Source organism: Alosa sapidissima, chromosome 17 (genome assembly GCF_018492685.1).
Source record: "Alosa sapidissima isolate fAloSap1 chromosome 17, fAloSap1.pri, whole genome shotgun sequence".
NCBI lineage: Eukaryota > Metazoa > Chordata > Actinopteri > Clupeiformes > Clupeidae > Alosa > Alosa sapidissima.
In genome coordinates, this window is record NC_055973.1 from 12,234,130 (window position 1) to 12,259,859 (window position 25,730).

At 45.1% G+C, this 25,730-nt stretch overlaps 1 protein-coding gene across 7 annotated transcripts in view; it reads left to right on the forward strand.

Annotated features, from left to right (window-relative positions):
• The window catches only part of LOC121688377 (dnaJ homolog subfamily C member 13), a 50,211-nt gene that overhangs the window by 7,566 nt on the left and 16,915 nt on the right, over positions 1–25,730 (forward strand). For 5 of the 7 annotated variants that reach the window (XM_042067915.1, XM_042067910.1, XM_042067914.1 and 2 more), the window contains exons 2-21: positions 744–824; positions 13,395–13,470; positions 14,501–14,650; positions 15,407–15,448; positions 17,136–17,336; positions 17,601–17,807; positions 18,205–18,300; positions 18,588–18,679; positions 18,918–19,084; positions 19,718–19,797; positions 20,012–20,181; positions 20,518–20,550; positions 21,389–21,488; positions 21,605–21,712; positions 21,949–22,104; positions 22,344–22,400; positions 22,799–22,920; positions 23,176–23,251; positions 23,755–23,850; positions 23,973–24,113. In XM_042067915.1, coding sequence (XP_041923849.1) covers positions 757–824; positions 13,395–13,470; positions 14,501–14,650; positions 15,407–15,448; positions 17,136–17,336; positions 17,601–17,807; positions 18,205–18,300; positions 18,588–18,679; positions 18,918–19,084; positions 19,718–19,797; positions 20,012–20,181; positions 20,518–20,550; positions 21,389–21,488; positions 21,605–21,712; positions 21,949–22,104; positions 22,344–22,400; positions 22,799–22,920; positions 23,176–23,251; positions 23,755–23,850; positions 23,973–24,113 — 2,238 coding nt within the window. In that variant the 5' untranslated portion in view covers positions 744–756. The remainder of the gene's footprint in view (positions 1–743; positions 825–13,394; positions 13,471–14,500; positions 14,651–15,406; positions 15,449–17,135; positions 17,337–17,600; positions 17,808–18,204; positions 18,301–18,587; positions 18,680–18,917; positions 19,085–19,717; positions 19,798–20,011; positions 20,182–20,517; positions 20,551–21,388; positions 21,489–21,604; positions 21,713–21,948; positions 22,105–22,343; positions 22,401–22,798; positions 22,921–23,175; positions 23,252–23,754; positions 23,851–23,972; positions 24,114–25,730) is intronic. The other 2 variants (XM_042067912.1, XM_042067913.1) reach the window with 1 other exon arrangement.

The window sequence follows — 25,730 nt, forward strand, 5'->3', positions numbered from 1 at the left end:
TGTGTTGGGCACGTTATTTTTGGTTTTGTGAATTGAGAGGTTGGAAGGTTGTTGGGGACTGTGTGGGGCCAGCCTGCGCTACCGTTTGGTTAATCGCCCATCCGTAGTCTCGATTTAGCTACACTCTCTCTACATTTGGCTTTCATGGAGAACAGCCGGGTACTCCAAGTGAGCGGCACTCTTGGTCCAAATAATTCAATGAGCTCCCTCACATGCTCAGGAATGTCTGGGCATGCTGCTGTCGCCAGGCAATTTGGGTTTTCCTACTAACTTGACTTAATTGAGTTGCTTACAGTGGAGTGGGTAGTTTGTTTGAATTGATGGAGATCTTTTAGGTTTATTTGTTCCTGTGTGTCAGGCATTCTCCTCATTCCTTTACAGTGCAGTAACCTAGCGATTAGTGAATACATTCAGTGTTGAGAATACATGACATCAAGGCTAAATAGTACATAAATGTATTGATTTATTTAGGATGATATGGAACTTCACACATATTCCATGTTCAAGACGAACAGCATATGTTCAAGACAATGCAGGGATTGAGATAGAGCTAGTGGCTAAGGCATAGTTCTGTTTTATGCGCTCGTGAGATTATGCTGTGAAGTGGAGAATAGTAGCTTTTGCTTTCCCCTTTTCTTGCTGAGTCTGAATTTTTAATGTCAGTTTCCTATGTCCAGGAAGTGTGTCATATTTCATGTCGTCTTACTGCGCCTTCTCACCCTGACCTTGTACTCTGCTCCCAGGCCGTGCCAAAAGATGAACGTCCTCAAAGACAACAAAGACCTGGCCTGTTTCTACACCACCAAGCACTCCTGGAGGGGAAAGTAAGTGAACCCAACCTCTTTCTCTCTCTCTCCTCCCTCTGTTCTCACACCCTTTTGTCTCCTACAGAGTCCTGTTATATAGGGTTTCTTGTGGTGGAGTAGTTGCCCCTGTGTTCTGTGGTTTTTTTCCTAATTTGGACTGGGCCAGGGTTCAGTTTCCATTTTTTAACAATCAGCATCCTGACCAGCCGGTCACGGTCAGCCTGACGGTCAGCCTGTTATTGTCTGAATGTCACACATTTCTCTCTATGTCCTTATCCTCACAGATGAGCCTCAAACGAAACCTGTTAGGGGGCTTAAGGCTACTGTTAGATTTAAATGGATTGGAAAGATAGATAGATAGATAGATAGATAGATAGATAGTTTAGATTGATCCCCAAGGGGAAATTCAAGGTCTCAGTAGCATACAGACATCCCACACAACATGCACTTACAGCAGAAAAAGTAATATACTTTTTAATATACTAGTAAAAAACTCCACTGTACAATAGAGACAGTAAAGGCGATTTATAAAATATGGGCAGTGTTTAGTTGTAGGTGTACTTTGTATCCAGGGACCTTTCCCCTGAAGTTGAAGTGAAATTGTCAGCATTTAATGCTTCAGGGCGGTGAAACTGTGAAAAGCCTGTTATTCCTTCCCCGTGTAACATTTGGTCTTTCATAATTTACCATAACAGTTGCAGTTGAGATGAAATGCCCGGGAGAGTGAAAGTCTTGCTCCTCATTTTGCCGTTTTACTTCATTTGTGTGAGCGTGAAGTGGTCTGGCTGGTGTGGACGGCTGGTCATATGACTGCTTCTTTGCAGCCCGGGTGCCACTCGAGCGGTCGCCGAAGCTTGGTAATTTAGTAGCTCTGACAATGGACAGCTCTACTGGGGGCAGAGAAAGACTGATCGTGGGAGGTCTGACTGTGATGCTGACCGAGCTGACAGGGCTACAATGAATCAGGCATTTCAGCGCAGGAGGGGAGAGAAGAGCAGAGAAGGAGGAGGAGTAGAGAGAGAAGCATGTGGGAGGGCTGACGATCACAGACGGTAGAAGAGGCCTCCCAGTCAGTGCCCTGGATGCAGTCGGAGGGGGCAGGCAGCGCTGAGAGGCGAAGCGCCGGCCGCCATTGTTGAGTGTCTTGGATACGGAGGGCAGCCAAACTGAGCCAAATGGAGGCCCTTCCTCCACACAGTCTCCTTGAAAAGGCCTGCAAGTGGGAAATATACCCAATTTCCTTTCTGGCTCCATAGAACTCTGGCCACTGAGTTGATAATCTCCATAATCTTTACTGTCAAAAGCTTCCGCAAATCTCATTCTCAGCCTGACCCACATCCCGTGCATCCCCTGACCACTTCTCTGTCCTTGGCCACCCTTAGACAGCAGAACATTTTTGCAGCAGATAATTCAACAAAAAACAGCATGATGCATCAGAGCTTTCAAAAGACCCTGACAATGGTGTCAAGCTGCATGAAAAACTTCACTTCCTGCCTCCCCTGGTGTTTGTAGATGTTACAGATACAGTACCAGTGAGGGCCAGTGAAGAAGTGGGCATCAGCTACAGCCCCCAGGTTCCTTTGGAGAAATTGTTGCATGTCCACTCCACTGCTTGGCTCAACATGGAGCTGAAAAGTTACTGGTTCTGATCCCTTAAGAAATGATGAACATTACCTTCACTGTTCTGGCCTCCATGGTGGATGAAGTCACGCTCAGTTATTTGTCAACATGTCACACATGTACTATCTATCACCAACTGCTCAGCATCTGTCCCTCTCTTAGTCAGTGTCTACATCCTTGTCTTCCTATCTCCTTCTGTCTTTCTCCTTCTGTCTTTCTCTTCCTAACTGGAGTGAGGCTGTCTCCTGTGCCTCAGTGTCCGTCATTCTCTCATTGTAATTACTGAGCTTCAGATGTAGGCCAGCTTTGAATTGCTCTGGAGCTTTGACCTCTTTTTGCACCCCCCTCCCCCTCAGCCACTTCTGCTGCTAGACTTATTTCTCCTCCACATGTAATTACATTTGTGCATTCGCGAGGACAGCGGTGAGTGTTCAAAATTAGGAATCCAGCGTGGTAGAGTGTCTTTTTTTTATTGAGAACTGGCCTGTCCCCCTTTTTTCTCATTTTTTTCACTTTATCAAGTTTGTTTTCATTTACCTTTGTTTCCTTTATGCTACCTTGATACGCTAAAGTTCAGTGCTAGTGTTGGCCAAAGGTAACACTAGTGTTGTTTTAGACACGCACATACGTACAGTACACACACACACACACACACACACAGAAGATTTCTTCCTTGAGGGCATATGCCTGAGAGGGAAGAATAAAGTGTTAAAGGGGAAGTTCTGTAGTCTTTCAATCAAGCGTCTATTTTTAAATGAATTCATGTTTGGGACCACAACCATGTCATATACTATATAAATACTGAAGTATTGTTTTCTTTTGTAACTGTAAAGAAAAGGTATAAAAAGGACTGTTTGTGTAGTTAGTGCATTACCTTACCTTACCTTACTCTTACTTACTTTCTACAAGTTAATTACCTAATGCAGTGCAAGCTACTGTCAATGGATGCAAAAGAACCAGAGTTCGGTAGGCAACTTGTACTGGCTTTCTTCTAACGAAATGGGGTAAAATAATTGTAAAGTAATGCACTGACTGTAGTAACAGTCCTTTTGCAAATGCATATTCCAATTGTATTCAGAACTTCACTGATTGACAATGTTTTCATCCCAAATAAAACTTTAGACTCATTATCATCTAAAGATAGTCCTTAAGTTGAACAATACTGAACTTCTCCTTTAAGTCTCATGATGTAAGAGGATTGACGTTTGGCTGAACCGGCTCCCATTCAGACGAGCCAAGCTTCCAAATTGCAGAAATGGCTCATTGGAAATATGTGCGTGCTTGTGCGTTTGAGCTGCGGCTGTTTTTTGAATCTATACGGCAGCTTTTATGGACTGAGTGACCTTGGAAGTCAGATAGACCATAGAAAGAGCTGCTGGGGAGGGGAGTTGGAAGGGCTCTTTTCTGAAATCTATGTCCTCACTTTGAACAGGAAACCCACTGTTGCCATATAAGCTTGAGAAGGGATTCTTGTTCTATTGGCCTGCTGCTTTTTGCAAATTACATGTAGTTCCCACAAAAATTAAATGCATTATGAAATGGACTGAAATAAAGTAGGCTAAAGAAGCTATGATACTAGGGCTGGGATAAACGATTGACTAATAGCAATTTATACATGTTGATTTATATATCTGAATGAAAAAAACATGAATTCCTTAACATTGCAATTTATGTTTATTGCTCTTAGAATTCCAAAATAAAAGACTATACAAGTGCAAAGTAATGCATTCTTAGTCAGAGGTAGCATTCAATAAAGTTCAGTAGTGTATAGGTCTAATTGAGTGCCTGTCACTTTAAGACGTTCATTCCCTTGCAATTGTAACACTAACGCAGTTAAAAGGCTGCTGATGTATGGATGCAATTCATAACGTAGTTAGTTCAAATAACAGTTTGTACTTCTCCTTGGGACAAGCACTTTTGAGTCTTAGAAAACACTTTTCCATTTACATCGGGATTTTGCAAACATTCAGTGTCGAGTCAATAAAATGAGCCCTGAGTAACGAAATTGACAAGCAGCTGTAAGTAAGCATGCTAAACTCAACATGGGGGCAGGGAAAGGCTGCGTGCGTAAAAAGTGCAGCTTAATGAAGGGATTTTATCTTATCTTTAATTTAAATAGTACAACATAGAACATCATGTGTGGCGGCCGGTTTTGATTTCATGCCGCCCCACCACAGATTAGTCAACGTATGGGAAACACTGAAGGTGTAAAATTGAAAATATTTGGCAGCACGCGTTTTGGGTCTGACAAATCGACGCGCATATTTTGCGTCGACATATTTTTTGCGTCAACGTAATCGATTACGTCGACGCGTTGTCCTAGCCCTATACGATACAAACACCTCAAACAGACGAATGTGAAAGAAGATGTTTGTGACTTCATGATTCACTGTGTAACATTGCTCCATAAATCCCTCATGGAGTCAGGGAAGCCATTACAGGAACCATCGGACTGTAATTTGATCGTTCTATCCTGCTGTTTCCTTATTGGATCAAACCAGCTGGCTGCCTTGGATGTTTGATATGTGCTGTGTTTCAAGGTGTACCCAATATAGATTTTCCAAATGCCAAATTTCACCAAATGCCAAATTTCATTGGTTACACAGAAGTGGCTGGCGCTGCTACCTTAGCTTATGATTGCTGTGATACAACTAAGAAAAACGGCACAAGGTGAGCTAGTGGCCATTTACCATTATTATGTGGAACAGTAATTTTGGTTGCACACTCCACCTCAGATATCAGATAGGCTAGCACACTACAGCTATTTCTCTGTTATGGCAATAGACTGGAGATAGGGCTGTGGAACAGTCCGCTATCTCTTGGAGACACCTGGAGCCAGTGCAACTGGGAGTCCATAGATCTCACTTTGAGTAGCTGGAGGGCTCAGGCTGTGCTACAGTGTGGTTTAACACATGCCATGCAAGATGAGCAGGCACTGTCACCACCTGCAGCAGTGGAATTTTCCTGTGGTCTTGAAAAGGATTTTCCATTTGCAAGCTTCTCTTATGTGTCTCTGTGTGTGTGTATGTGTCACTGTATGTGTTTCTGGTGTGTGTGAACACTTAGAGGTGTGCCTGTCACTGTCAGGCAGGGGAGGAAAGAGTGAGAAAACCAATTTGGGGGTGTATGCTCTTGGGCTTGAGACACATCTCCCCTTCTCTCACACAGGAAGTTACTCAATCCTCGACTCTCTTTATACAAAAGCAAGTTTGTGGAGGGAAGGAATCAAAAACAGACTGCCACGGCTTAACAAAGAGAAGCAATAGAGAAACAGAAAGAGTTTACCAGAACAACAACGCCCAGTTGCAACAGTCCTCCACCACCGAACCTAGTAGATAAATGAGCCGCATCCCCAGATGTTCTCTTCAGATGTGCACACTGTACCAGGAGTGGCCAGTCTGTGTGGTGCTCCGTGCCTTTGGTCTGCGGCCGCAGTGTGTTTCCCCATAAAGGCTCTTTATTGGTCAGCTCCAGATCCGGCGGGCTCGTCCGTCGTCTGTGTCCTGGAGCTGTCATGCTCCACCACTGGATCGTGTGTGTGTGACTGGTGCCCTCTGAGTAACAGGCAGGAATTGTGATGAGAATAGTGGATGAAGAAGCTGATTCAGACCATGCATGTGCGTGTGTGTGTGTGGCTGTGCATATGCGTGTGTGTGTGCATGTGTTATGTTGTGCATATAAGGGAATGTGTTTGTGTGTGTGTATTTGTGTGTGTGTTTGCGATGGAGTATGCCCTATGGGCATGTGTATGCCTCTGCTATTTGTCTGTCTCCTCCATGTTTTGAAAGACTACATTCACTATTATACGCGTGTCTGTGTTGTGTTCAATTATTTGTGTGTGCGAAAATAAAGCATAGTGTTGCATGTCGCTTAAGGCGACAGTATGTTTGAAATACTTTCATTATCTTTTCACCATATGCCTGTAAACAAAATTGACGTGCTTGATAGGATAAGTCTGTTTAGTTCAGGAGCTTGTGATCAGTATAGATTGCTGCGCTGGCATTAGCGTCCTGTGGCTGTGGACTTCAACCCCACAGGATGAGCTCGTGGTCGGGTAAGCTTATGGTCAGGTGAGAGCGGTCCGTCTGCTGCTGTTCTTGTTGCTGATCTTGACGTTACCCATTCACTTTATCACCAGCAGCTGAATTTCCACTGTAAATCCTGACCTTCACCTGCAGCTAGGAGGTCAACAAGCATTGGTTACCATGGCACCTTACTAATGCATCTAGAACAGTTAACATTTACATGTCTACATGAGTGTGCAGCAAATGTGTCATCATATTTATTAGTGGTGGAACGGTACACAAAAATCACGGTTTGGTGTGAACCTCGGTTTTGAAGTCACCGTTCAGTTCATTTTTTCGGTACAGTAAGTTTGTAGCCACTGCTAACCTAAAATTCACATAGCATCTTATTATGCATCGAGAAAACATACATGAGTGTTTAGCAGATGTGTCACCATGTGTATGTATCACGTTTATGTGTTTTGTGTCTTGAGAGTGCCATGGTGGCATTGTGAAAGTGGCACAAAACAGTACTTCCTGTTGATTTCTAAGGTTAAGGGCACTCGCCACTTCCTATTTGGCAGGAAGCAGAGGATTGAACATGTGCTTCAGGCCCCGTGCACAGTAAAGACTATTATCTGTGACCAGCTTGGCTGCCTCACAGCACTGACTGAACTCTCTGAAGTCAAATGCGCTGACATGCTGGATATGTGCAAACCTGAGGTTGGACTTTTTGTGCTGGATTCAGTTCCCATGGCATGTATGGACACTATATTATTGAGTTTTACTATCAACTTTTGGGGCAGCCGTGGCCTACTGGTTAGCACTTCGGACCTGTAACCGGAGGGTTGCCGGTTCGAACCCCGACCAGTAGGCATGACTGAAGTGCCCTTGAGCAAGGCACCTAACCCCTCACTGCTCCCCGAGCGCCGCTGTTGATGCAGGCAGCTCACTGCGCCGGGATTAGTGTGTGCTTCACCTCACTGTGTGTACACTGTGTGCTGTGTGTGTTTCACTAATTCACGGATTGGGATAAATGCAGAGACCAAATTTCCCTCACGGGATCAAAAAAGTATATATACTTATACTTGATAGGCTGCATGCAATAAGGATGAACATTTTGTTCCTTTCTGTTTTCTGACATAGGTAAATCCACATAAATTAACATGAGTTAAGACTTTTGTAATTTTAAATGTTACAGCCAGCAGTCACAAGCTATGGTATGTAATCTAATTAACTCCATGGGGAGTCCAATTGTTGCTATTTGTCATTGATAAGGGGAGGGATGAGAAAAATGAATCTGGTTCGAATCTCATGATCACATTTTTTTCGACGGCCTTATTGTTTTATCAGTCAGTCATCCTACCGTTACTAGATTATCTTGCCTCTGGTTTGTAAGCATTGTTGTGCACAAAGTCCACCCAGGGCCTTGTGATTAGAACTGTTTGCCTTTGTTCATGTTTTCTGTCTGTGAATCTATAGGCCAGTTCACCTCCAAATAATTTGCAGTGGGGAAGGAAGTAGATGTTCTATCAAGTAGTTTATCTCCAATTGACCTCTGCCCTGTTAATGTGATTTGCAAGTGGTGGGGTTGCAGAGGTACTCACATTCTTCAATACCCTTCTGTCTGGTGCTAGCTTTAAGGCCTACGCACACGGCCGACGACGCAGCGGTGATTTATAGCAGGTGACTGGCAAAATGGAATAGAATCATTGAAGTGAATGGTGCAACTCACACAGCAAGTGGAACAACAGGGCGACTGTCGCCGTCGCTCGACCCTTTTCAAATTTTCAGGACGATTTTGATGCGTCATAATAGATATTATTATTATTATTATTATTATTATTATTATTATTATTATTATTATTATTATTATTATTATGACCGCCGCGCAGCGAAGCGGCGGTCATATAGGTTTAGTCAGATTTTTTTTTTTTTTTTTTTTTCTTTTTCGCATGCCCAAATTTCCGTCAAGGATTCCCGGGACACTGAAAGTCCGGGGTACACGAAACTTGGTGGGCATGTAACCCCACATGGATAGCATGGAACCATCGTTTTTCGTTTTGATCTGTAGTCCCCCCCCCGCTGGACTGGACCATGTGTAGGATCATTATGACACCCTCTGTATGCGTGTGTGTGTGTGTGTGTGTACCTGTGTGTTTATGTGTGTTAGTGTGCATACATGTGTTTTTATGGTGAGTGGGGGAAAAAAGAAGTGTAGAAGAATGAATTATTAACCAGTCATATGACAAGGCCCCTCCTGCACAGCCACTTAAAGCAGGAAGCGAAAGTGAGAGAGAACACAACAATCTTTTCATGTCCAATAAAAGTCCAGATCTGTGGCATAAAGAGTCGAAGTGTGGTGATTAAAAGGCCTGTTCACTGTATTTAACTGTGGAAATATGGACTGCATCAGCACTTGTGTGGAGTAACTTCTGTCAGAGGCTGTTAGGCTGACTGTTAACATTTGAGATCCCCATTAATAAGAAAAGTGGACACTTTTTTCTTTTGTGCTAGCCTATGAAAAAAGGCTATCACCAAATTAGATTCCTTTATAGCCATTTGTTGGCTTGGAGCTCTGCCTTGTCTTTGAAGAAGGGACGTCCAATAATGGGTAGCCCAGGCTGAACTGTGGATCTGTTTCTTATATCCGTCTTTGTCAGTTTGGGGAATTTTAGTACTTCTTCAACATTTAATAACATAAGTTCAAGTTGCTACAAAAACAGGAATTCTGCAGTATGTGCACACATAAGCTTTTGTTTGTTTAAAGGAGTACCCACACACATGCACACTATGACGGTCTCAAGAGGCTGTGAATTCCCATACTACTGTCTTTTCTCCTCACAGTGTTGAGTGTGACACACACACACCGCGCGCGGCGGTCATATAGGTTTAGTCAGAATTTCCGTCAAGGATTCCCGGGACACTGAAAGACCGGGGTAGACTAAACTTGGTGGGCATATAACCCCATATGGATAGCATGGAACCATCGTTTTTCGTTTTGATCTGTAGCCCCCCCGCTGGACTGCAGCCCCCGAAAGGAGGGTAGGGCAGACACAGTTTTCTGTGAATATCTCGAGAACCGTAGGACCATTTTTTTTTATATGTTGATCTCAAAAGGCCATGTCAACTCATTCCATAACCACTCATTTCATGTATAGCGCCACCTAGTTAAACACAAAAAAGTAAAAATGAGGTGTTGTAATCGCAGGCATCTGTGACCTAACATAGTCAAAACTGAACGAAATTGGAAGTGTAGGATCATTATGACACCCTCTGAATGCACGCCAAGTTTCGTGGAATTCCGTTCATGGGGGGCCACAAATTAATTTATTGTATGTTACTATACACCAACTGGCCTGTAGGTGGCCGGAGACAGTTTTCTGTGAATATCTCGAGAACCGTAGGGCCTAGGAGGTCCACCTTTTTTTTGTATGTTGGTCTTAAGGGGGCATGTCAACCCATCCCATTACCACTTATTTCATGTATAGCGCCACCTAGTTAAAAATTAAAAAGCAAAAAAATAGGTGTTTTCATCACAATATCTCTGGCTGACATGGTCAAAACTGCACGAAATTGAAAGTGTAGGATCATTATGACACCCTCTAGCCTGGCGAGCCAGACCCACTTTAAAATGTAGGGTCTGGGCACTCACCGTTCGCAGTGCTCAGTCCGAGGGGCGGGATAATCAGTTGTATTTCAAATTCCCTCTGCACGCAATAGGATATTTGTTTTCAAGTAGCAGGGAATTCAAGCCAAACCGTTGCAACTCTGCCATCAATCGTTATGTTAAGCCCACCAAACGACTCTATACACGATTGGAATTCAAGCCAAACCGTTGCAACTCTGCCATCAATCGTTATGTTAAGCCCACCAAACGACTCTATACACGATTTCAATGCCTGATTAAGTTTCGATTTCTGGAGCTCACAAGCCAACGGAGAGTTGCTAGACTAGCCCTGGCAGCAAATTTAATTTAGGGGCGCGTCTAGATTTCTAGGCTAGACACCCTCCGAATGCATGCCAAGTTTTGTGAACTTTCGTTCATGGGGGGCCTTACAATAAAATCATTTATGTGTACATTTAGTGACCATACACCAACAAGGATTCCCGGGACAGTGAAAGACCGGGGTACACGAAACTTGGTGGGCATGTAACACCACATGGATAGCATGGAACCATCGTTTTTCGTTTTGATCTGTAGCCCCCCCGCTGTACTGGACCCCCGCGAAAGGAGGGTAGGGCAGACACAGTTTTCGGTGAATATCTTGAGAACCGTAGGGCCTAGGATGACCAATTTTTTCCGTATGTTTGCCTCCAGGGGTCATGTTAACCCATTCCATGTGCACACATGTGCATAAACAGATACACATGCACACACATACATTCACAGTAATCATACGTATGACACATACTCACACAGTAGACATATGTACGCATGCATGCACATGCACAAACACACATATGCAGGCAAACACACAAGCACGCACACACACACACACACACACACACACCCACACACATAAACATAAACGTGTACACGCACACATGCACACAATTCAAGAATTTCTCAGAATTATAAACAGGCAAGATGGGGGTGGGGTTGTATAAAATGAATTTCACATGTGAAATCTATGAACTACTCATGTTTTGGTACTTGTTGTCTAGCAGATACCAGTGAGAATTGAGGATAATGCAATTTAGTGAGACAGTTAGAATCATATAGGCCTTTCAGCGTGATTTATTTTTGTGGAAAAAATGTGCTGGACTGGGCGGCGGTCATATTTTGTACCGCTCTGCGGTACATCTAGTTCACTCATCTATCTTCTGGGTAATATCAGCTCTTAGAGGTCAGGGCTTGGTTTCCCTCGAAGTTGCACCACCTTGGGTGAATGTTCTGTGGTGGACCAGGGTCATGTCCACGGCTGCTTGTCACTAGGAATCTAGTGGAAATTCCGAGGAATCTAAAGGGTGGTTGTACACTTGCATCAGTTGAACAAGTAGTGCTGACCAACCTGTTGGCTGGGTTTATGGTGAAATAGCGGTATGACTAGTGTGTCTACTGCCAATTTTCCTGCTAGTCTATGAGGTGGGCATGTGAGGGTGTACGTGTGAAATTTTTTTCGTCAATAATAACAACTTTGGTCAGCATTAATCATCTCTGGTGGATGTTTTTTATCTGCTGATCTTGTGCTTAGTTGGGAAGTCTGTAAAGAACAAGCCCTGGACCTGGATTCTGTTCTGCCCTCCAAATCCTCCTCTTGTTTGTGTGTTTTACTAGACAGAATCACTCATGCAGAGTGGTAGCTGTTAGGACTGCTCAATTATGGCCAAAATAATTTTTACGATTATTTTGTAATTTTGAGATCACGATTATTAAACACGAAACTATAATCCATTTTCAATACATAATTTTTTTTTACATTTTCATAAATATAATTTTAAATATAATCCAACAGGAAAAAAATGTATGTAAAAAGACAATGCACACAACAACTCAAAAGACAAAAGGAAAGCATTGTTATGAAACTGAATGTAGATAAATAATTGTTATATTTCGATTATATTGTTTTCATAATCGTTGAAAGTCATAATCATGATTAATCGATTAATTCAATTAATTGCACAGCCTTAGTAGCTGTGAGAGGTCTCTGCTCTGTCCACGCACTACTGTGTAGCAAGAAAACCTTCACATAATGTCACGTCTGAGAAATTTAAACAGGCTACCACAGGACTCTCCCGTGTCCGAGAGCTCCTCCTCTCCCTGTGGACTCTGAGGCGCTTGAGAGGCGTTGCTGGGAGGGCTGTTGTTTGTTTGGTTGTGTTGTTTGGGCCCATGCTAATGTGTCGCTGGCTGGGCCGGTGATTGACAGCGCGGTGGGTATGAAGTTATGGGTTATTATGTCCCATGACTCCCCTCTTTGTTGGTTGCCTTGGTGACTCTTAAGTGTGCCAGGGGCAGCCTGGTGTGTGTGTGTGTGTGTGTGTGTGTGTGGCAGTAGCCCTCTTATTCATGCCACAACCCTCAAGCAGCCCTTGCAGCAGCTTTCTGCTTCACTGCCCTGCTGATGGCCTCTCTCTCTCTCACACACACACAACTTTTCAGCATCTCAGTTGTGCATGCAGAAATCAACCTCATCAGGGTTTTGGAACACATCTGCACACACCACTGACCCGTAGTAGTCTTGTGGTAATGCCAGCTTTGCGTCAGTCAACTTATAGCGGAGTCCAAGGTACAACTGTCTGTCTGACATAAGGGAACTGGTGTGTGTGTGCTTCTACTGTCAGTATAGTATACGTGGTATTTTCTTGTGACTCGGCAAGGCGATCTGAATTCTATATGTGTAGCGTTGGGCACAGTGGAGAACAGATGGATAGATAAATGAGACAGAGTAGATGAATGAAGAACGGTCAGAAATGCAGTGATAAGATCCCCCACACAGCCTTAGAAGTATAGCATCCTGTTGGTGCCCCCCCCCTGTCTGTGAGGACGTTGAAAAATGGCTGCTGAAGTGGTCTGGTCTCCATGGAGCCACCGTCCCTCACCCCACCTTGGGCAGAGCTACTCTCAGGACGGGTCTGGGCAGAAGGAGGGGGGGGGGGGGGGGGGCTTTTTTTGGATGCTTGAGTGGGTCTGGAACAGTGTCAGCTTTGATTAAGATCACTTCTCATTTCTCTTTCCCCTCATCCTCTTGTTCCCCCTCCCCTCCCCCTGTTTCTTAATCTTTCCTCTCTCTCTCGTTCTCCGTAGTGTCTGATGTGTCTGAGTTGGATGTGATGGTGTGGCCCTCAGGGTCCAGTGTCCCCACACCCCCCACTTGTCATTGTTAAGTGTCTGTTGTTGATAAGGCACTTGTTTTTTATGTTGGTCAGAGTCTTTCATGATTCGTGTGTGCGTGCGCGTGTGTATGCACATGCACAGTCTGACCGATGTTGTTTTTCCCCCATCTCTGTGTCTCCACAGGTATAAGAGAGTCTTCTCAGTAGGCACTCATGGCATCACCACATACAACCCCACAACGCTAGAGGTCACAAATCAGGTGAGCTAACTAATGCCAGCCTTTAGCCATTCGATTTTCAAGCGATTTCACGGTCAGAAACTAATTTCAAATTCAGAATGAAATCATGTTAGTTTTACTGGAGTTTGATGGAGAAGCGTATTCCACCTGACACAACAACAAGCCCAATGACCTACTTGAAAATACTTCTATTTATCTAAGCACTGACAAACTTTACTTTCACCTGCTCGTGCATATATGGAGACGTAATGTGAGCTAATTTACTGCTGTTATATGCATAGCAATGCAGGTTTGGGATGTTACACATGCAACAATGTTGCAGTGGCACAATCATATGGCTTTGAATTGAGGAGGCTATGGATTGTTTAGCCTCATTGAATTTTTGTTGATATCTGGTGCACGATGGGAAATAATTCAAAAGGAATCTAGTTGCTTTCTTGTAAATAGTGACATTGCAAGATTCCCAGTCTTTGCAAAATAGTCTGTGACTTTTATAACCTGTGACTTGCCTTTAGATGTGAGAGGGTGTCAGACTTTAGTCTTTTAAAAGTCGTATGCTGTATGGGCAGCATAATGCGCTTGTGTAACGTTTTTGCATGTCAGACACAATTTTACTGACATAAATGTGACTCACGTTGCTTTTTTCACAACCAGAGTTGTGCCTCTTCAGCCTGGTCAGTCCTTGTAAACCTCTAGCTGTAGTCACTGTAAAACTGTCATATGAATTATTTTAATGGAGCGTCTCACTACAGGAGCTGAGGATCAGTTAAGGATCGGTTTAATCATTTCAGTTCATCGTCAGAGAGGAAGGTGGAGAAATGTCTGACGTCTTCAAATACATGCTTTTCATACGGACACACAGTACACAGCACCTAAAGCAGCTTTGACTCTTCTTGTGTGTGTGTGTGTGTGTTTGTCTGTTTTTATCAATATTTGTCTGTGTGTGTATGTGTGCACCCTGTCCCCACACCCTATGGACGTGCTTGTTTTTCATGTGTTTTCTTTCCATGTGTGCGTGTGTTCTCTGTCCCTGTATCCCCCTGGCTGGCAGTGGCCGTATGGAGATATCTGTGGCATCGCGCCCGTGGGCAAGGGCCAGGGCACCGAGTTCAACCTCACCTTCCGCAAGGGCAGCGGGAAGAAGTCGGAGACGCTCAAGTTCTCCACAGAGCACCGCACAGAGCTGCTGACCGAGGCACTGGTGAGTGCACACCGTTAATCATCACACACACACGCACACCTATTAGTGTAGACAACCCATTAGAAGTGGTGGAGAGGGTGTAGTGGAGTGTCTTGGTAAAGAGCTTTAGGTTCTCTTAGATGTGAAGTAGTGGAGGTTTATTTTTGAAATGCAGGAAAGCCTGAAAACATTATGTTTATTGTTATGTCTTATATTCTTGATGAAATGGTTACATAGGGTATCATGATGAGATTTTATCATTATTATTTAAGTTTTTCATTTTGACTTCCTCTAATGTCAGTAATTATGTGACATGGACATGGTAAGAACATGGTCACACATCCAGCCCTATAAGCCATGTCCTCCTATACGTCCTCTACTCTCAGCTCCACCACACTGATTCAATCGTTACACCTGACCTATTAACATGCTTAATTATTCGAACGAATAGAAAGTCTTCCAGATAAGGGAGTGATTGGAGATCAGTGATTGGAGATCTGTACTGGTATACCAACATCATCTTTTGCTCAGGGCTGAAGCCTCTCCACAGCCGACTGTAGACGGAGGCTAACTCCTCTTCGCCTGCCTGGTCACCTGCCTTTATTAGCTCAGCCCAGCCAGCAGGGCGCCATGAATATTTCATGTGCATCACTCTCCTCTGGGGGCAGTGGTATGACCCTGAGCAGCGCTGTGGTGTTGAGGCGGACCAGGCGTGTATGTGTGTGTGACTGTGACTGACTGACTGACTAAATGATGGTGGGTGTTGTTTTTGTACAGCGCTTCAGGACAGACTTCTCTGAAGGGAAGATCACTGGGAGGGTGAGTAGCAATCGTGCTCTGCTGGTAAACATCCCATAATGAGTCATACACCAAGACATGGTTTCCCAGACATACTACCTCACACCAGTACTTATGCATAAATTCACAGACTTGATTGTGTCCTCCTGTGTGTACAACAACACACACATCCATACATACACATACATGCACACAAACACCTATACATACATAATAGGTACACACGCACACACTGACACGTCACATGTGGAAATGCAAACTGCTCACGTGCAGGCCTACCTACAGCCCCTAGCAGAAGTGGAAAGGAGAACCTGGGCGTCAGGACTCCATAAAGAGAAAATGAAAGAAGCAGCTGAGTGACCAGACTGCCCAACTGACACACTGACTCATTAAACACAGGATGTCTCTACACAGCTCTGAGAGAGAGAGAGAGAGAGAGTGAGCGAGAGATAAAAAGAATCCGAGGTAGCCTTACAACACCCTGCGGTGATTTATAAGAGATATCTGCTGTTCATTCACCAGACTTCCCCTTTTTAAAGTACTCTTTTCTCTTTCATCTGTTTGTGTTTGCATTTCCCTGAAAGTGTTTTTGTTGGCCCTGCACAGTGCGTGCGCTAGTGCTTCTAAGCAAACCCCTCACCCAGCAGCCTTTGCGGGCTTGACTTTCATCTACCTTGATCAATGCCACTTCCTGGTGGCCCGATCAAACAGATGCGGTAAAGTTTTTTTTTTTTTTTTTTTTTTTCCCCACCGGCAAATAGGCTAGCCTTGAGCTGCTAACTTCTACAGTCATTTAGGGCTTTAGGCCCCGTGTTCACCAATCACGTTTTTTGCGCTGACAGTGCCCTCAACCTCCATTTTTTGGAGCCTTTGTCAAGTGTGTATTGTTGCTAGGTTACGAAGTTTTGATTGGTTGTTGAGAGAGAAGTGACAATGACGAGGCCAGCGTTGTTCTAAAAGTTGAACAGATTTCAACTTTCTGCACTCTGAGTGCTGCGGGGAAAAAAACAGTCAGCGCCAAGGGCGCTAAGTGGATTTGTATAGAAAATAGCCGCCATCGGCGCAAAGAACGTGATTGGTAGACACAGGCCCTTAACCCTCACAGTACTGTGGTAGAAACATGCAGTATCACTGTTAAGCGCTGGAGCTTACAGGCAAGGCTACCCAAAGATTACACAAGATGCCATCTCTAGGACTGCAATGCAAATCTTTCTGTGGTTGTGAAGAGTGATAAGCATGTGAAGAACTGGTAATGAGGTGATAGCAGAATTTTATGCAAATAGGTGGTTTTGGAAGTCCTCTTGTCTGTCTGACCAGGAACTGGAACACCCACGCTCTGGCCGCACATGCGCACACACACACACACACACACACACACACACACTCCTGATTGTGGTTTGTTACATAAAGGTTAGTCTGTACTTGGAATTGGAGAACAAGCAGGAGAATGAAAAAGGTCTGTTCTAAGGCCAAGTCTGTAGTCACTGTTTTTGGTTAGGTTCTTTACAGTACAAATGAAATCATATACTATGTATGATGAATGGCTATGAATGTGTTCTGCGACATTGTAATTCTTAGGTTCATGCTTTGATGCAGTCAGAGGGCTGATTGGGTGCCACACATAAACGTAAACACTTCAAAAGATATCCCATTCACTGCAGACACTCCCCACCCTTCTCTGCAGCTTATCGGCTCTGTTCTTTTGCAGCGCTACAACTGTTACAAGCACCACTGGAGCGACACACGCAAGCAGGTCAGCCTGGAGGTCACGCCAGGGGGCATTGACCAGATCGACCCCCACACCAATCGGGTGATCTGCTCCTACGACTACCGGTCCGTAGAGGGCTTCGCTGAAGTGTCCGACTACCAGGGCGGGTTCTGTATCCTCTACGGTGGCTTCAGCAGGCTGGTACGATTGAGTGTGTGTGTGTGTGTTGCTTGCTTGCATTGTGCGTGTTTTTTTTTAAAAAGAAATAGTGTTGCATTCCGTCAAACATTTTATGGCTTTCTAATTTTGAAGCAGTGGTTTCCTGTCTAGTGAAATTAAATGTATCACAAACCAAGCACAGAGAGGAGCTGGCCAAATCATGATCAGCTTCTCGCAGCCACATTAGCTGAATTAGCTAAATCATGTCGCCTCAAACTCACAACACATTCATATCTCTACCCACAGCACCTGTTTGCGTCAGAGAACCGTGATGAGATCATCCGCAGTGCCATCGAGCATGCCGGCAACTACATCGGCATCATGCTCCGGCTGCGTAAGGACCCGCTCACGTTTGAGGGCTTCGCCGTCGAGCGCCTCGGCAAGTACGGCTCGGACGAGTGCATCACCTCGCTGGCCGAGTTCGTGGTGCAGAAGGTCTCCCCTCGACACTCGGTAAGAGGAGGGATAGAGAAACAGGCTTTACTCTTTCTTCTCCTCCCATCACCAGTCCTCATGTTTTGGTCAGATAGCTACTGGCATTGTTGAGTACTTAAGTAATTATATGTTCTAGAAAACGTGTGGCTTTCCTTTATCTTCTCACCATTTGTTCTTCATACATGTCTGCATTCCCTGTTTTTCTGCAACAATCTTCTCCTGTCACACTCTATCTCTCTGTCTCTCTTTGTGTCTCTGCGCCCCCCCCCCCCCCTCCCCCAATCTACTTTCGTCTGTCGCTGACCTCTGCTGTCAAGTCTGTGACTCTTGTCCTGGTTTGCTGTTTTTGTGCAGTGTTTTGACTCTGCCTGTTTTCATTAGTGCTGATGGCGTCCGCTCTGTTTGTCCCTCTTAGGAACCTATAAGGAGGATCCTGGCCCTCACAGAGACATGCCTTGTTGAAAGAGACCCTGCCTCTTACAACATTGTCACCATCAAGCCCTTTGAAGAGGTGTGTTGGATGACTACCGAATGACCATCTGTAACTTCAATGACCGAGCCGACAATTTGTTTATATACTTTGTTTATATTTGTTTTTATAATTCTAAACAACATTCTTACCATAAACGTTGGTAGTCATAGATGCTAATGCTATAGCAAATATGCTCTCCTGATCATCTTTGAGATGTTAGAATAAAGAAAGGATAGTACTACTAAGGACATAATGAAATACATTATGCTGTTAACATGATGTGTTTCTGGATTGTTCTCACTGCTGGGATTGTGACGTGTCCGCAGGTGTTTGCGCTGATCTGCGACCAAGACAACCCTCAAGTGTTTACCGTGGAGTTCATCAGAGGACAGATCCGCAAATACAGCTCCACAGAAAGGTATACACACACACACACACACCCACACACCACACACACACACCACACACTCCCTTTTTGTTCCTGTTTTCTTGTATTTTCTTTTCTTGTATGTCTCCTGTCTGTCTGTTATTTTTATATATATATATATATATATATATATATATATATATATATTCCGTTTCTAATTCTCTTCCTTCACCTCCTCCGCTCTCTTCTCTTCCTGTCCATCCCTCTCTCCTCTCTCTGTCCCATGCAGAGACTCTCTGCTGGCGAGCCTGCTGGATGGGGTGCGTGCGTCGGGGAACCGGGACGTGTGTGTGAAGATGGCGCCCACCCAGCGAGGGCAGCGCTGGGGCCTGCTCAGCATGCCCGTGGACGAGGAGGTGGAGAGCCTGCACCTCAAGTTTCTGGCCGCCCCACCCAGTGAGTGACCAGCCCATCCTCCACAGACTGGGACACTGACCACAGCTCCGTCCGTCTCACATAAGCACCTGCCTTAACACACCCGCATGGTCCGCACACTGAATAAATGACACTAGGTCTAATCCTCTTCATTTCAAATAGCTGTACTTTTAAATCAAATAGGACTAAAGTATTTTATACACTAAAGCTGATGCTACACAGAGCAATGTTTCTGGGCTGAGCTGAGCCTGCGTCTAAAACACATCATCATGCCGTAAGCTACCTATCGAGTTGCCATGTTTCTTTTGATGGTTTGAGGGGTTTCTCTCCCCTCTTTCAGGGGTTTGTCGCCCCTATTGTGATCATCTGATAGAGGTCTAGTGGGACAGATTCCTTCAGCCAAAGCTGTGTGTTATGTTATGTGTGTTTGAGAGAGTGCTGATGTGTGGCATTGGCTCCAGTCATGTGTTACATGTGAGGAGACAAATGCACAGAGAGAGAGAGAGAGACCGAGAGAGAGACATAGAGAGAGAAAGAAAGAGAGTGCATGCAGTCAGACTGAATAAGTAAGTAAGTAACTGGCAATAGAATGATTCAGCATGAGTGAAGACATGATGTGGCCCTGGCTGATCTAACATGCTGTGTCATCCTCAGATGGGAACTTCAGTGACGCTGTGTTCAGATTCAACGCCAACATCTCCTACAGTGGGGTGCTTCACGCCGTCACCCAAGATGTAAGTGTGTGTGTGTGTGTGTGTGTGTGTGAGATATGCTGAAGCAATGTTTTAATGGATGTACAAGTTCCTGGTTCTCTGCTGATGGCATAGTACTGCAGCTGTAGGTTTGTAACTGAATTCTAATGTTTTCTGTGATCAATAATAATGAATTAGCCCTTAATAAATTCTCCTCTCCTCTCCTCTCCCCTCCCCTCTTGCTGCTGGGCTCCAGGGTCTGTTTTCTGAGAACAAGGAGAAGCTCATCAACAATGCCATCCTGGCGCTGCTGTCCCAGGAGGCCGAGATGACCGGGCCCAACGCTGACCTGGAGAGCCAGTTCCAGGCCCTGCGCCGGCTGGTGGCCTCCAAAGCTGGCTTCCAGGCCTTCACCCAGCTGCCCCGGTAAGGCCCCTCACCCTGACCACTCCTCTCCTCAGTGCTCCTGTCCTCTCCCCAATATGCACTTCACACGCCATGGCCTCTCCAGAACTCTTCTCAACCTCTTTTGTTTCTGTGTGTTTTTGTTGCAGTCTTGCACTCCTCGCTGTTTGCACTTTGTATTCCTTTTTCTCTCTACGTTCTTTTACATTCAATTTCTTATTCATGTCTTTTCACTTTTTCCTCGACACACTCTACATTCTGTCTTCCTGCTATGTGTGTGTGTGTGTGTGTGCGTGTGTATGTGTGTGCTGGTGCTGCTGTGTCTTGGCTTGTAACGGACTACTCTGTCATTCCAAGGTCTGGTCAGATGGCTGGGCCGGAGCTTCGAACGTAAATATGAGCTCATGCGTCTCAGTGTGTCTGTCTGTCTGTCTGTCTGTCTCTGTCTGTCTGCCCGTCTCTCTCTCTCTCTCTTTCTTTCTTTCTCTCGCTCTTTCGCTCTCTCTCTCTTTCTCAATCTTTCCCTGGGTCTTCTCTATCTGTCTCCATTGCTCCAATCTGACATTTGTCAGTCTGTAATTATCTCAATCAGTAAATTAGGAACCGTCTGTCTCTCTCTGTCCTGTTTTCTTTTCCTGGTTTCTCATTTATCATTCAATTTTTTATCCGTTAATATCCATTGCACATGCAAATTTGGAGATATCTCATCCATCTCTGTCCATGACTGTCTCCTTGTTCTTGCTTTGCACTTTTTTCTCCGCTCCTCTTCAGATATGCCACTCCATCCCTCCGTATCTTTCTCTCCTCCTCCTCCTCCTCCTCTTCCTCGTCTCTCTTCATCCCTCATGTCCTCAGGCACACTGAGCTGTATGAAGAGCGATTCCCAGTCCCAACTAGAGAGTGAAAGTCTCTCTCCTGTCAAGACCTCAGTCCCCTCATTTCACTTGATATTTGTACATAGGCAGCAGAGACCATACAGATACTGTGTGTGTGTGTGTGTGTGTGTCAGTCTCAGTGGGCTCTCTGACATTCTCTCTGTCTACAGTGAGCTCACGTATGTGAAAGGAAGCAGAGTTGTGCCTCCTTTTTCTGTGCTTGTGTGCATGTGTGTGTGGGGGGTTATTAAATGTTATTAAACACATTTGATGCTCCATTCGTGTGATATAATGGTGTATTATCTTATTATTATATGTGTTTGTGTGTGTGTGTGTGTGTGTGTCTGTGACAGATTTCGTGAAAAGCTTGGAGTGAAGACCGTAAAGGCCTTGAAAAGAAACCACAACGGCGTAACCCATGCTGCCATTGACATGCTGTGTGCACTTATGTGTGTAAGTAAAGCCCAAAGATTAACCCCAATACACACACAAATCTCCCAATCATCCTACCAGCCAACCCCCATCTCCACCACACACTCTGACATGAGTGGTGTCTGATGCTCTTGCAGCCCATGCATGATGACTATGACCTCAGACAAGAGCAACTGAACAAAGCCTCCCTACTCTCCTCCAAGAAGTTTCTGGAAAATCTGCTGGAGAAGTTTATCAGCAATGTGGTGAGTGGGCAGGCAGTGGGAAAATAAGTCATGAGAAAGACTCCATTGTAGTTTGCACTGTAGCTGTTCAATGCACATGTTGGCTTGTTAGTTCATTTCCATGACCTGTAAGTTTGTTTTTATCTTTTAAACTTGTTAAACCATGGTCTATTTAACAACTTGTTGCACACTTATTTTTGCTATCTCTGTCCATTATTCTCTCTCTCTCTCACTCACTCTTGCTCTTTCTCTCTCAGGATCAAGGTACAGGTGCACTGGTCATCAGTTCCCTGCTGGACTTCCTGACCTTTGCCCTGTGTGCGCCGTACAGTGAGACCACCGAGGGTCAGCAGTTTGACATGCTGCTGGAGATGGTGGCCTCGAACGGACGCACCCTCTTCAAACTATTCCAGGTGTGTGTGTGTGTGTGTGTGTGTGTGTTCGTGTGGGTTTGTCTGTGTGTTTGTTTGCTAGGGGAGGGGAGGTTATAGGAGAGTGTCTGTGTGCTTGCTCATATTTTGTCACCTGTTGACCAGGTGGTGACACCTGAGGGGCTGTTCTGAATGAGAACTCGTTCTGTGGCGACCTTCTTGAATGCTATTTGTGGTCAAGTGATGAGTGCATGCAGTGACATCTGTTTGTTTTGCTCCAGCACCCTTCCATGGCTATTGTAAAGGGAGCAGGCCTGGTCATGAAGGCCATTATTGAGGTGAGTCTACACTACACCTCCATGTACAAAACAGGACGTGCTTATTTTATCAGGCCTGCATGGGAGTTTGGGTAAATATGGTAGCTCAGTCCAGAATTTATAGCCTTCTTTGTTGATTTGAAGGTGAACCAAATATTAGGCTAAATCAACTCAAAATAGACTCAAGAAAGACTGCTTGAAGCAGCGTCACAGCCTGTAAGGAATTGTATAAGCTTTGTAATATTGTAGATGGGAATACTCCCAGAGAAGAAAAACTACAGGTACATCCTCACCGTGACTCAGCCGGAAATGGCAAATCCCAGTGTTTCTATTTGACCTTGTGGGAGAACACTTAGAAGATTCTGGAAGATTTCATGTGGCTGAATGAGTGGGTTAGAAGATGCATGTGTGTGTTGCAGGAAGGAGATAAGGAAATCGCCACTAAGATGCAGGAGCTGGCCCTGAGTGAGGGAGCTCTGCCCCGCCACCTGCACACAGCCATGTTCACCATCAGCTCAGACCAGAGGATGCTCACCAACAGGTACGAGAACACACACACACACACGCACGCACACACAGATTGGTGAACCCAGAGAGTACAGAGTTAAACTGTTTGTTGCGCAAATTGTTTTATTTGTCAAAAACATTCATTGTAAAGTTTGAGAGCACTAATTCATGTGGAAGGAATGGGAAGGGTTTCAATAAAAATCCATGAACTCAAATGACATGTACCAGAGTTTAATAACACTACTACTTGAGTTTTGCACAGACTCATCGCCATCTTTCTGTAATGCAGGCAATTGAGTCGTCATCTGGTTGGCCTGTGGACAGCGGAAAATCCCACGGCCTTGAACCTCCTGAAGCGGATCCTGGTAAGGCTCCAGAACGGCCTCCTCCCCCCAGTCATTGGCCTGATTGTGCCGCCGGGAGTCTCCTGTCCTCTCCTGTCCTCTCTCCTCCTTTCCTGTCCTCTCCTGTCCTCTCTCCTCTCCCAGCCCTGTTGGCTGGCAGTGTGTGCAAATCTAAATGAGAAGCATGTGTCGTCTGCTGGCTGGCCCGAGGTTGCGGTGGGAGTGCTGCTCTAAGGGCACGCTCTGGTTCTCTCCTCCGTCTCTGCCAGGCTGCTCTGCCTTGTGTCCATGAGAGAGAGACAGAGGGCTGGCTAGAGGCAGAGTTAAAGAGCTTCTTACTTTTCCCCAAATAGTCATGTGCCACCTAAGTGGTTGAAGTGTTCTATTCTTTGTTCTCTCCTCTTTAATAATTAAGTTCCTATTCATCTCTCTCTTTCTCTCTCTCTCTCTCTCTCTCCCTCTCCCTCTCCCTCTGTCTCTATCGCTTTCATCTCCTCCTTAATCTCTCCCACTCTGGCGTTTAGCCCACAGGTTTACTGGCCTATTTGGACAGCGCAGACCCCGTCCCAGAGAAGGATGTCGATCGCATGCACATCCGTGATAACGTCAAAATAGCCACGGTAGCCACTTCATTTGACTGCGTGAACTGGGTGTTGCGTTGCTAAAAATATATCAGTAGCTAAACCATGGTCTATGTCTGTCTGAACCTGCACTCTTATGGGTGCCCTCTTGTCATCCACAGGATCAGTACGGGCGCAACAAGGTGCCCGAGTGGCAGCGGATAGCTGGCAAAGCTGCCAAAGAGGTGGAGAAGTTTGCCAAGGAGAAGACCGACATCGTGCTCATGCACTGGCGAGACAAGATGGGCATCGCTCAGAAAGAGGTAAGCATCCCCCTCCCACACCTCCATCTCATCACCTCTCTTCATCCCTTGCTTTTGTTGCCTGGCAGCCGCAGCACTCTTGTGGGGCTGTGAGCTTGTGGCATCAGCCTCTTCCTCCTGGCATCAGCCTCTTCCTCCTGTGGCTGTGCTCTTGCCCCCTCTGCTGGTGGATGAGGCTACTGCACTGCTCTGTTGCTGAACTGACCAGAGCTTAACTGCTTTGGGGTGATTACTGGACGTTTTATTTTTTCACGTGCAGCTTTTCCACTCTCCTTCTGGGTTGCTTTTCATTCAGGAGATGGTGGTGTCAGTGCTTATTAACAAGGTCCTATGCAGCATGTGTGCTTGCGTACCTATGGTTGTGTGTATGTGACTAAGTGCCTTCCTGAAGGCTGACGCTTGCTCATCTTGGAGGCCCTCCCCGTCTAAAGCCTCCTGGTGCCCTGCTGTTGGGGTGGGGGTCTGGCCTTGACCTGCCTAAATCCTCTTTTCTTCTCTCTTGAGTATTGAGCTGAAATTGTCTGTGGTGGATGAGGACCGGTGCTCAGAGTGCTGTGTGAGGGGTGCATACAGCATCATAGAGTGATTACAAGTCACTATTGTAATCAGATTGATTCTGCATTGAAGCCTGCAGAAAATAATGAATTTGTAATGTTATCAAAGTGATAACATTACAATCGAAATGATATCTATCTATCTATCTTTTTATCTATCTATCTATCTATGCAGAGCTGTACGTTCACTTTTTTGCTCATAGCACTGGTGCTTCAGATGTTGATAGTTTTGTAGCACAATGCCCAAAATCTCTAGCATTGGTATGTAGTTACAAACCCCTCATCTGTAGGCTACACTCTAGAAAACATTTTCAGTAAGGTCATTGGTGCTAAGCTGGTAAATCATTCCTAGCACAAACAGATTTTTTTTTGTAGCATGTGCTACATATATGAAGCACTGTAGCAGTGTTGGCGTGTGTGTGTGTGTGTGTGTGTGTGAGCATGCATTTGCCGTGCTCCCAGACGTGTGTGTGTGTGAGCATGCTTTTGCTCCCAGACGTGTGTGTGTGTGTTCTCACCATCAGACGTCTGCCACAGACCCCCGCTCTGTTACTTGGTGGGGATTTAAAGCTAATCTGACGTGTGCTCAGTTAAGCACATTAATACACTGTCAAGGCAACAGGGAATAAAATGTAATATTGTTACATGGTTTGCCATGCCATAACTGACAATGTGCTTGGATTTACATTCACTACTAAGCACATTTAAACCAATAGCCACGTTGTTAAGTGAACTTAGTCAGGGGGAACATATTAGGAATGGGATTACACACATGAAAATGAGACCTAATGGATGCTTGTCTTGTCTTCTGTGCCGGGATGGAGGTCACATTCAGTGTCACACTTTGAAGATTTGGTGTGTGTGTGTGTGGGAGGGGCCCTGAAACTCGTGTCATCTTCTCATCTCTAATGATCAACAGTACTCGTGATTCTCTTTCTGCCTTTCCCACACTGTCATACTTACCACCAGATTCACACTATTTCACGCTAATGCAGCCACACAAACACCCTGTTTATTCTCGTAATCACTTCAACATTGAGACATTATGCGAGTGCAGTAATTG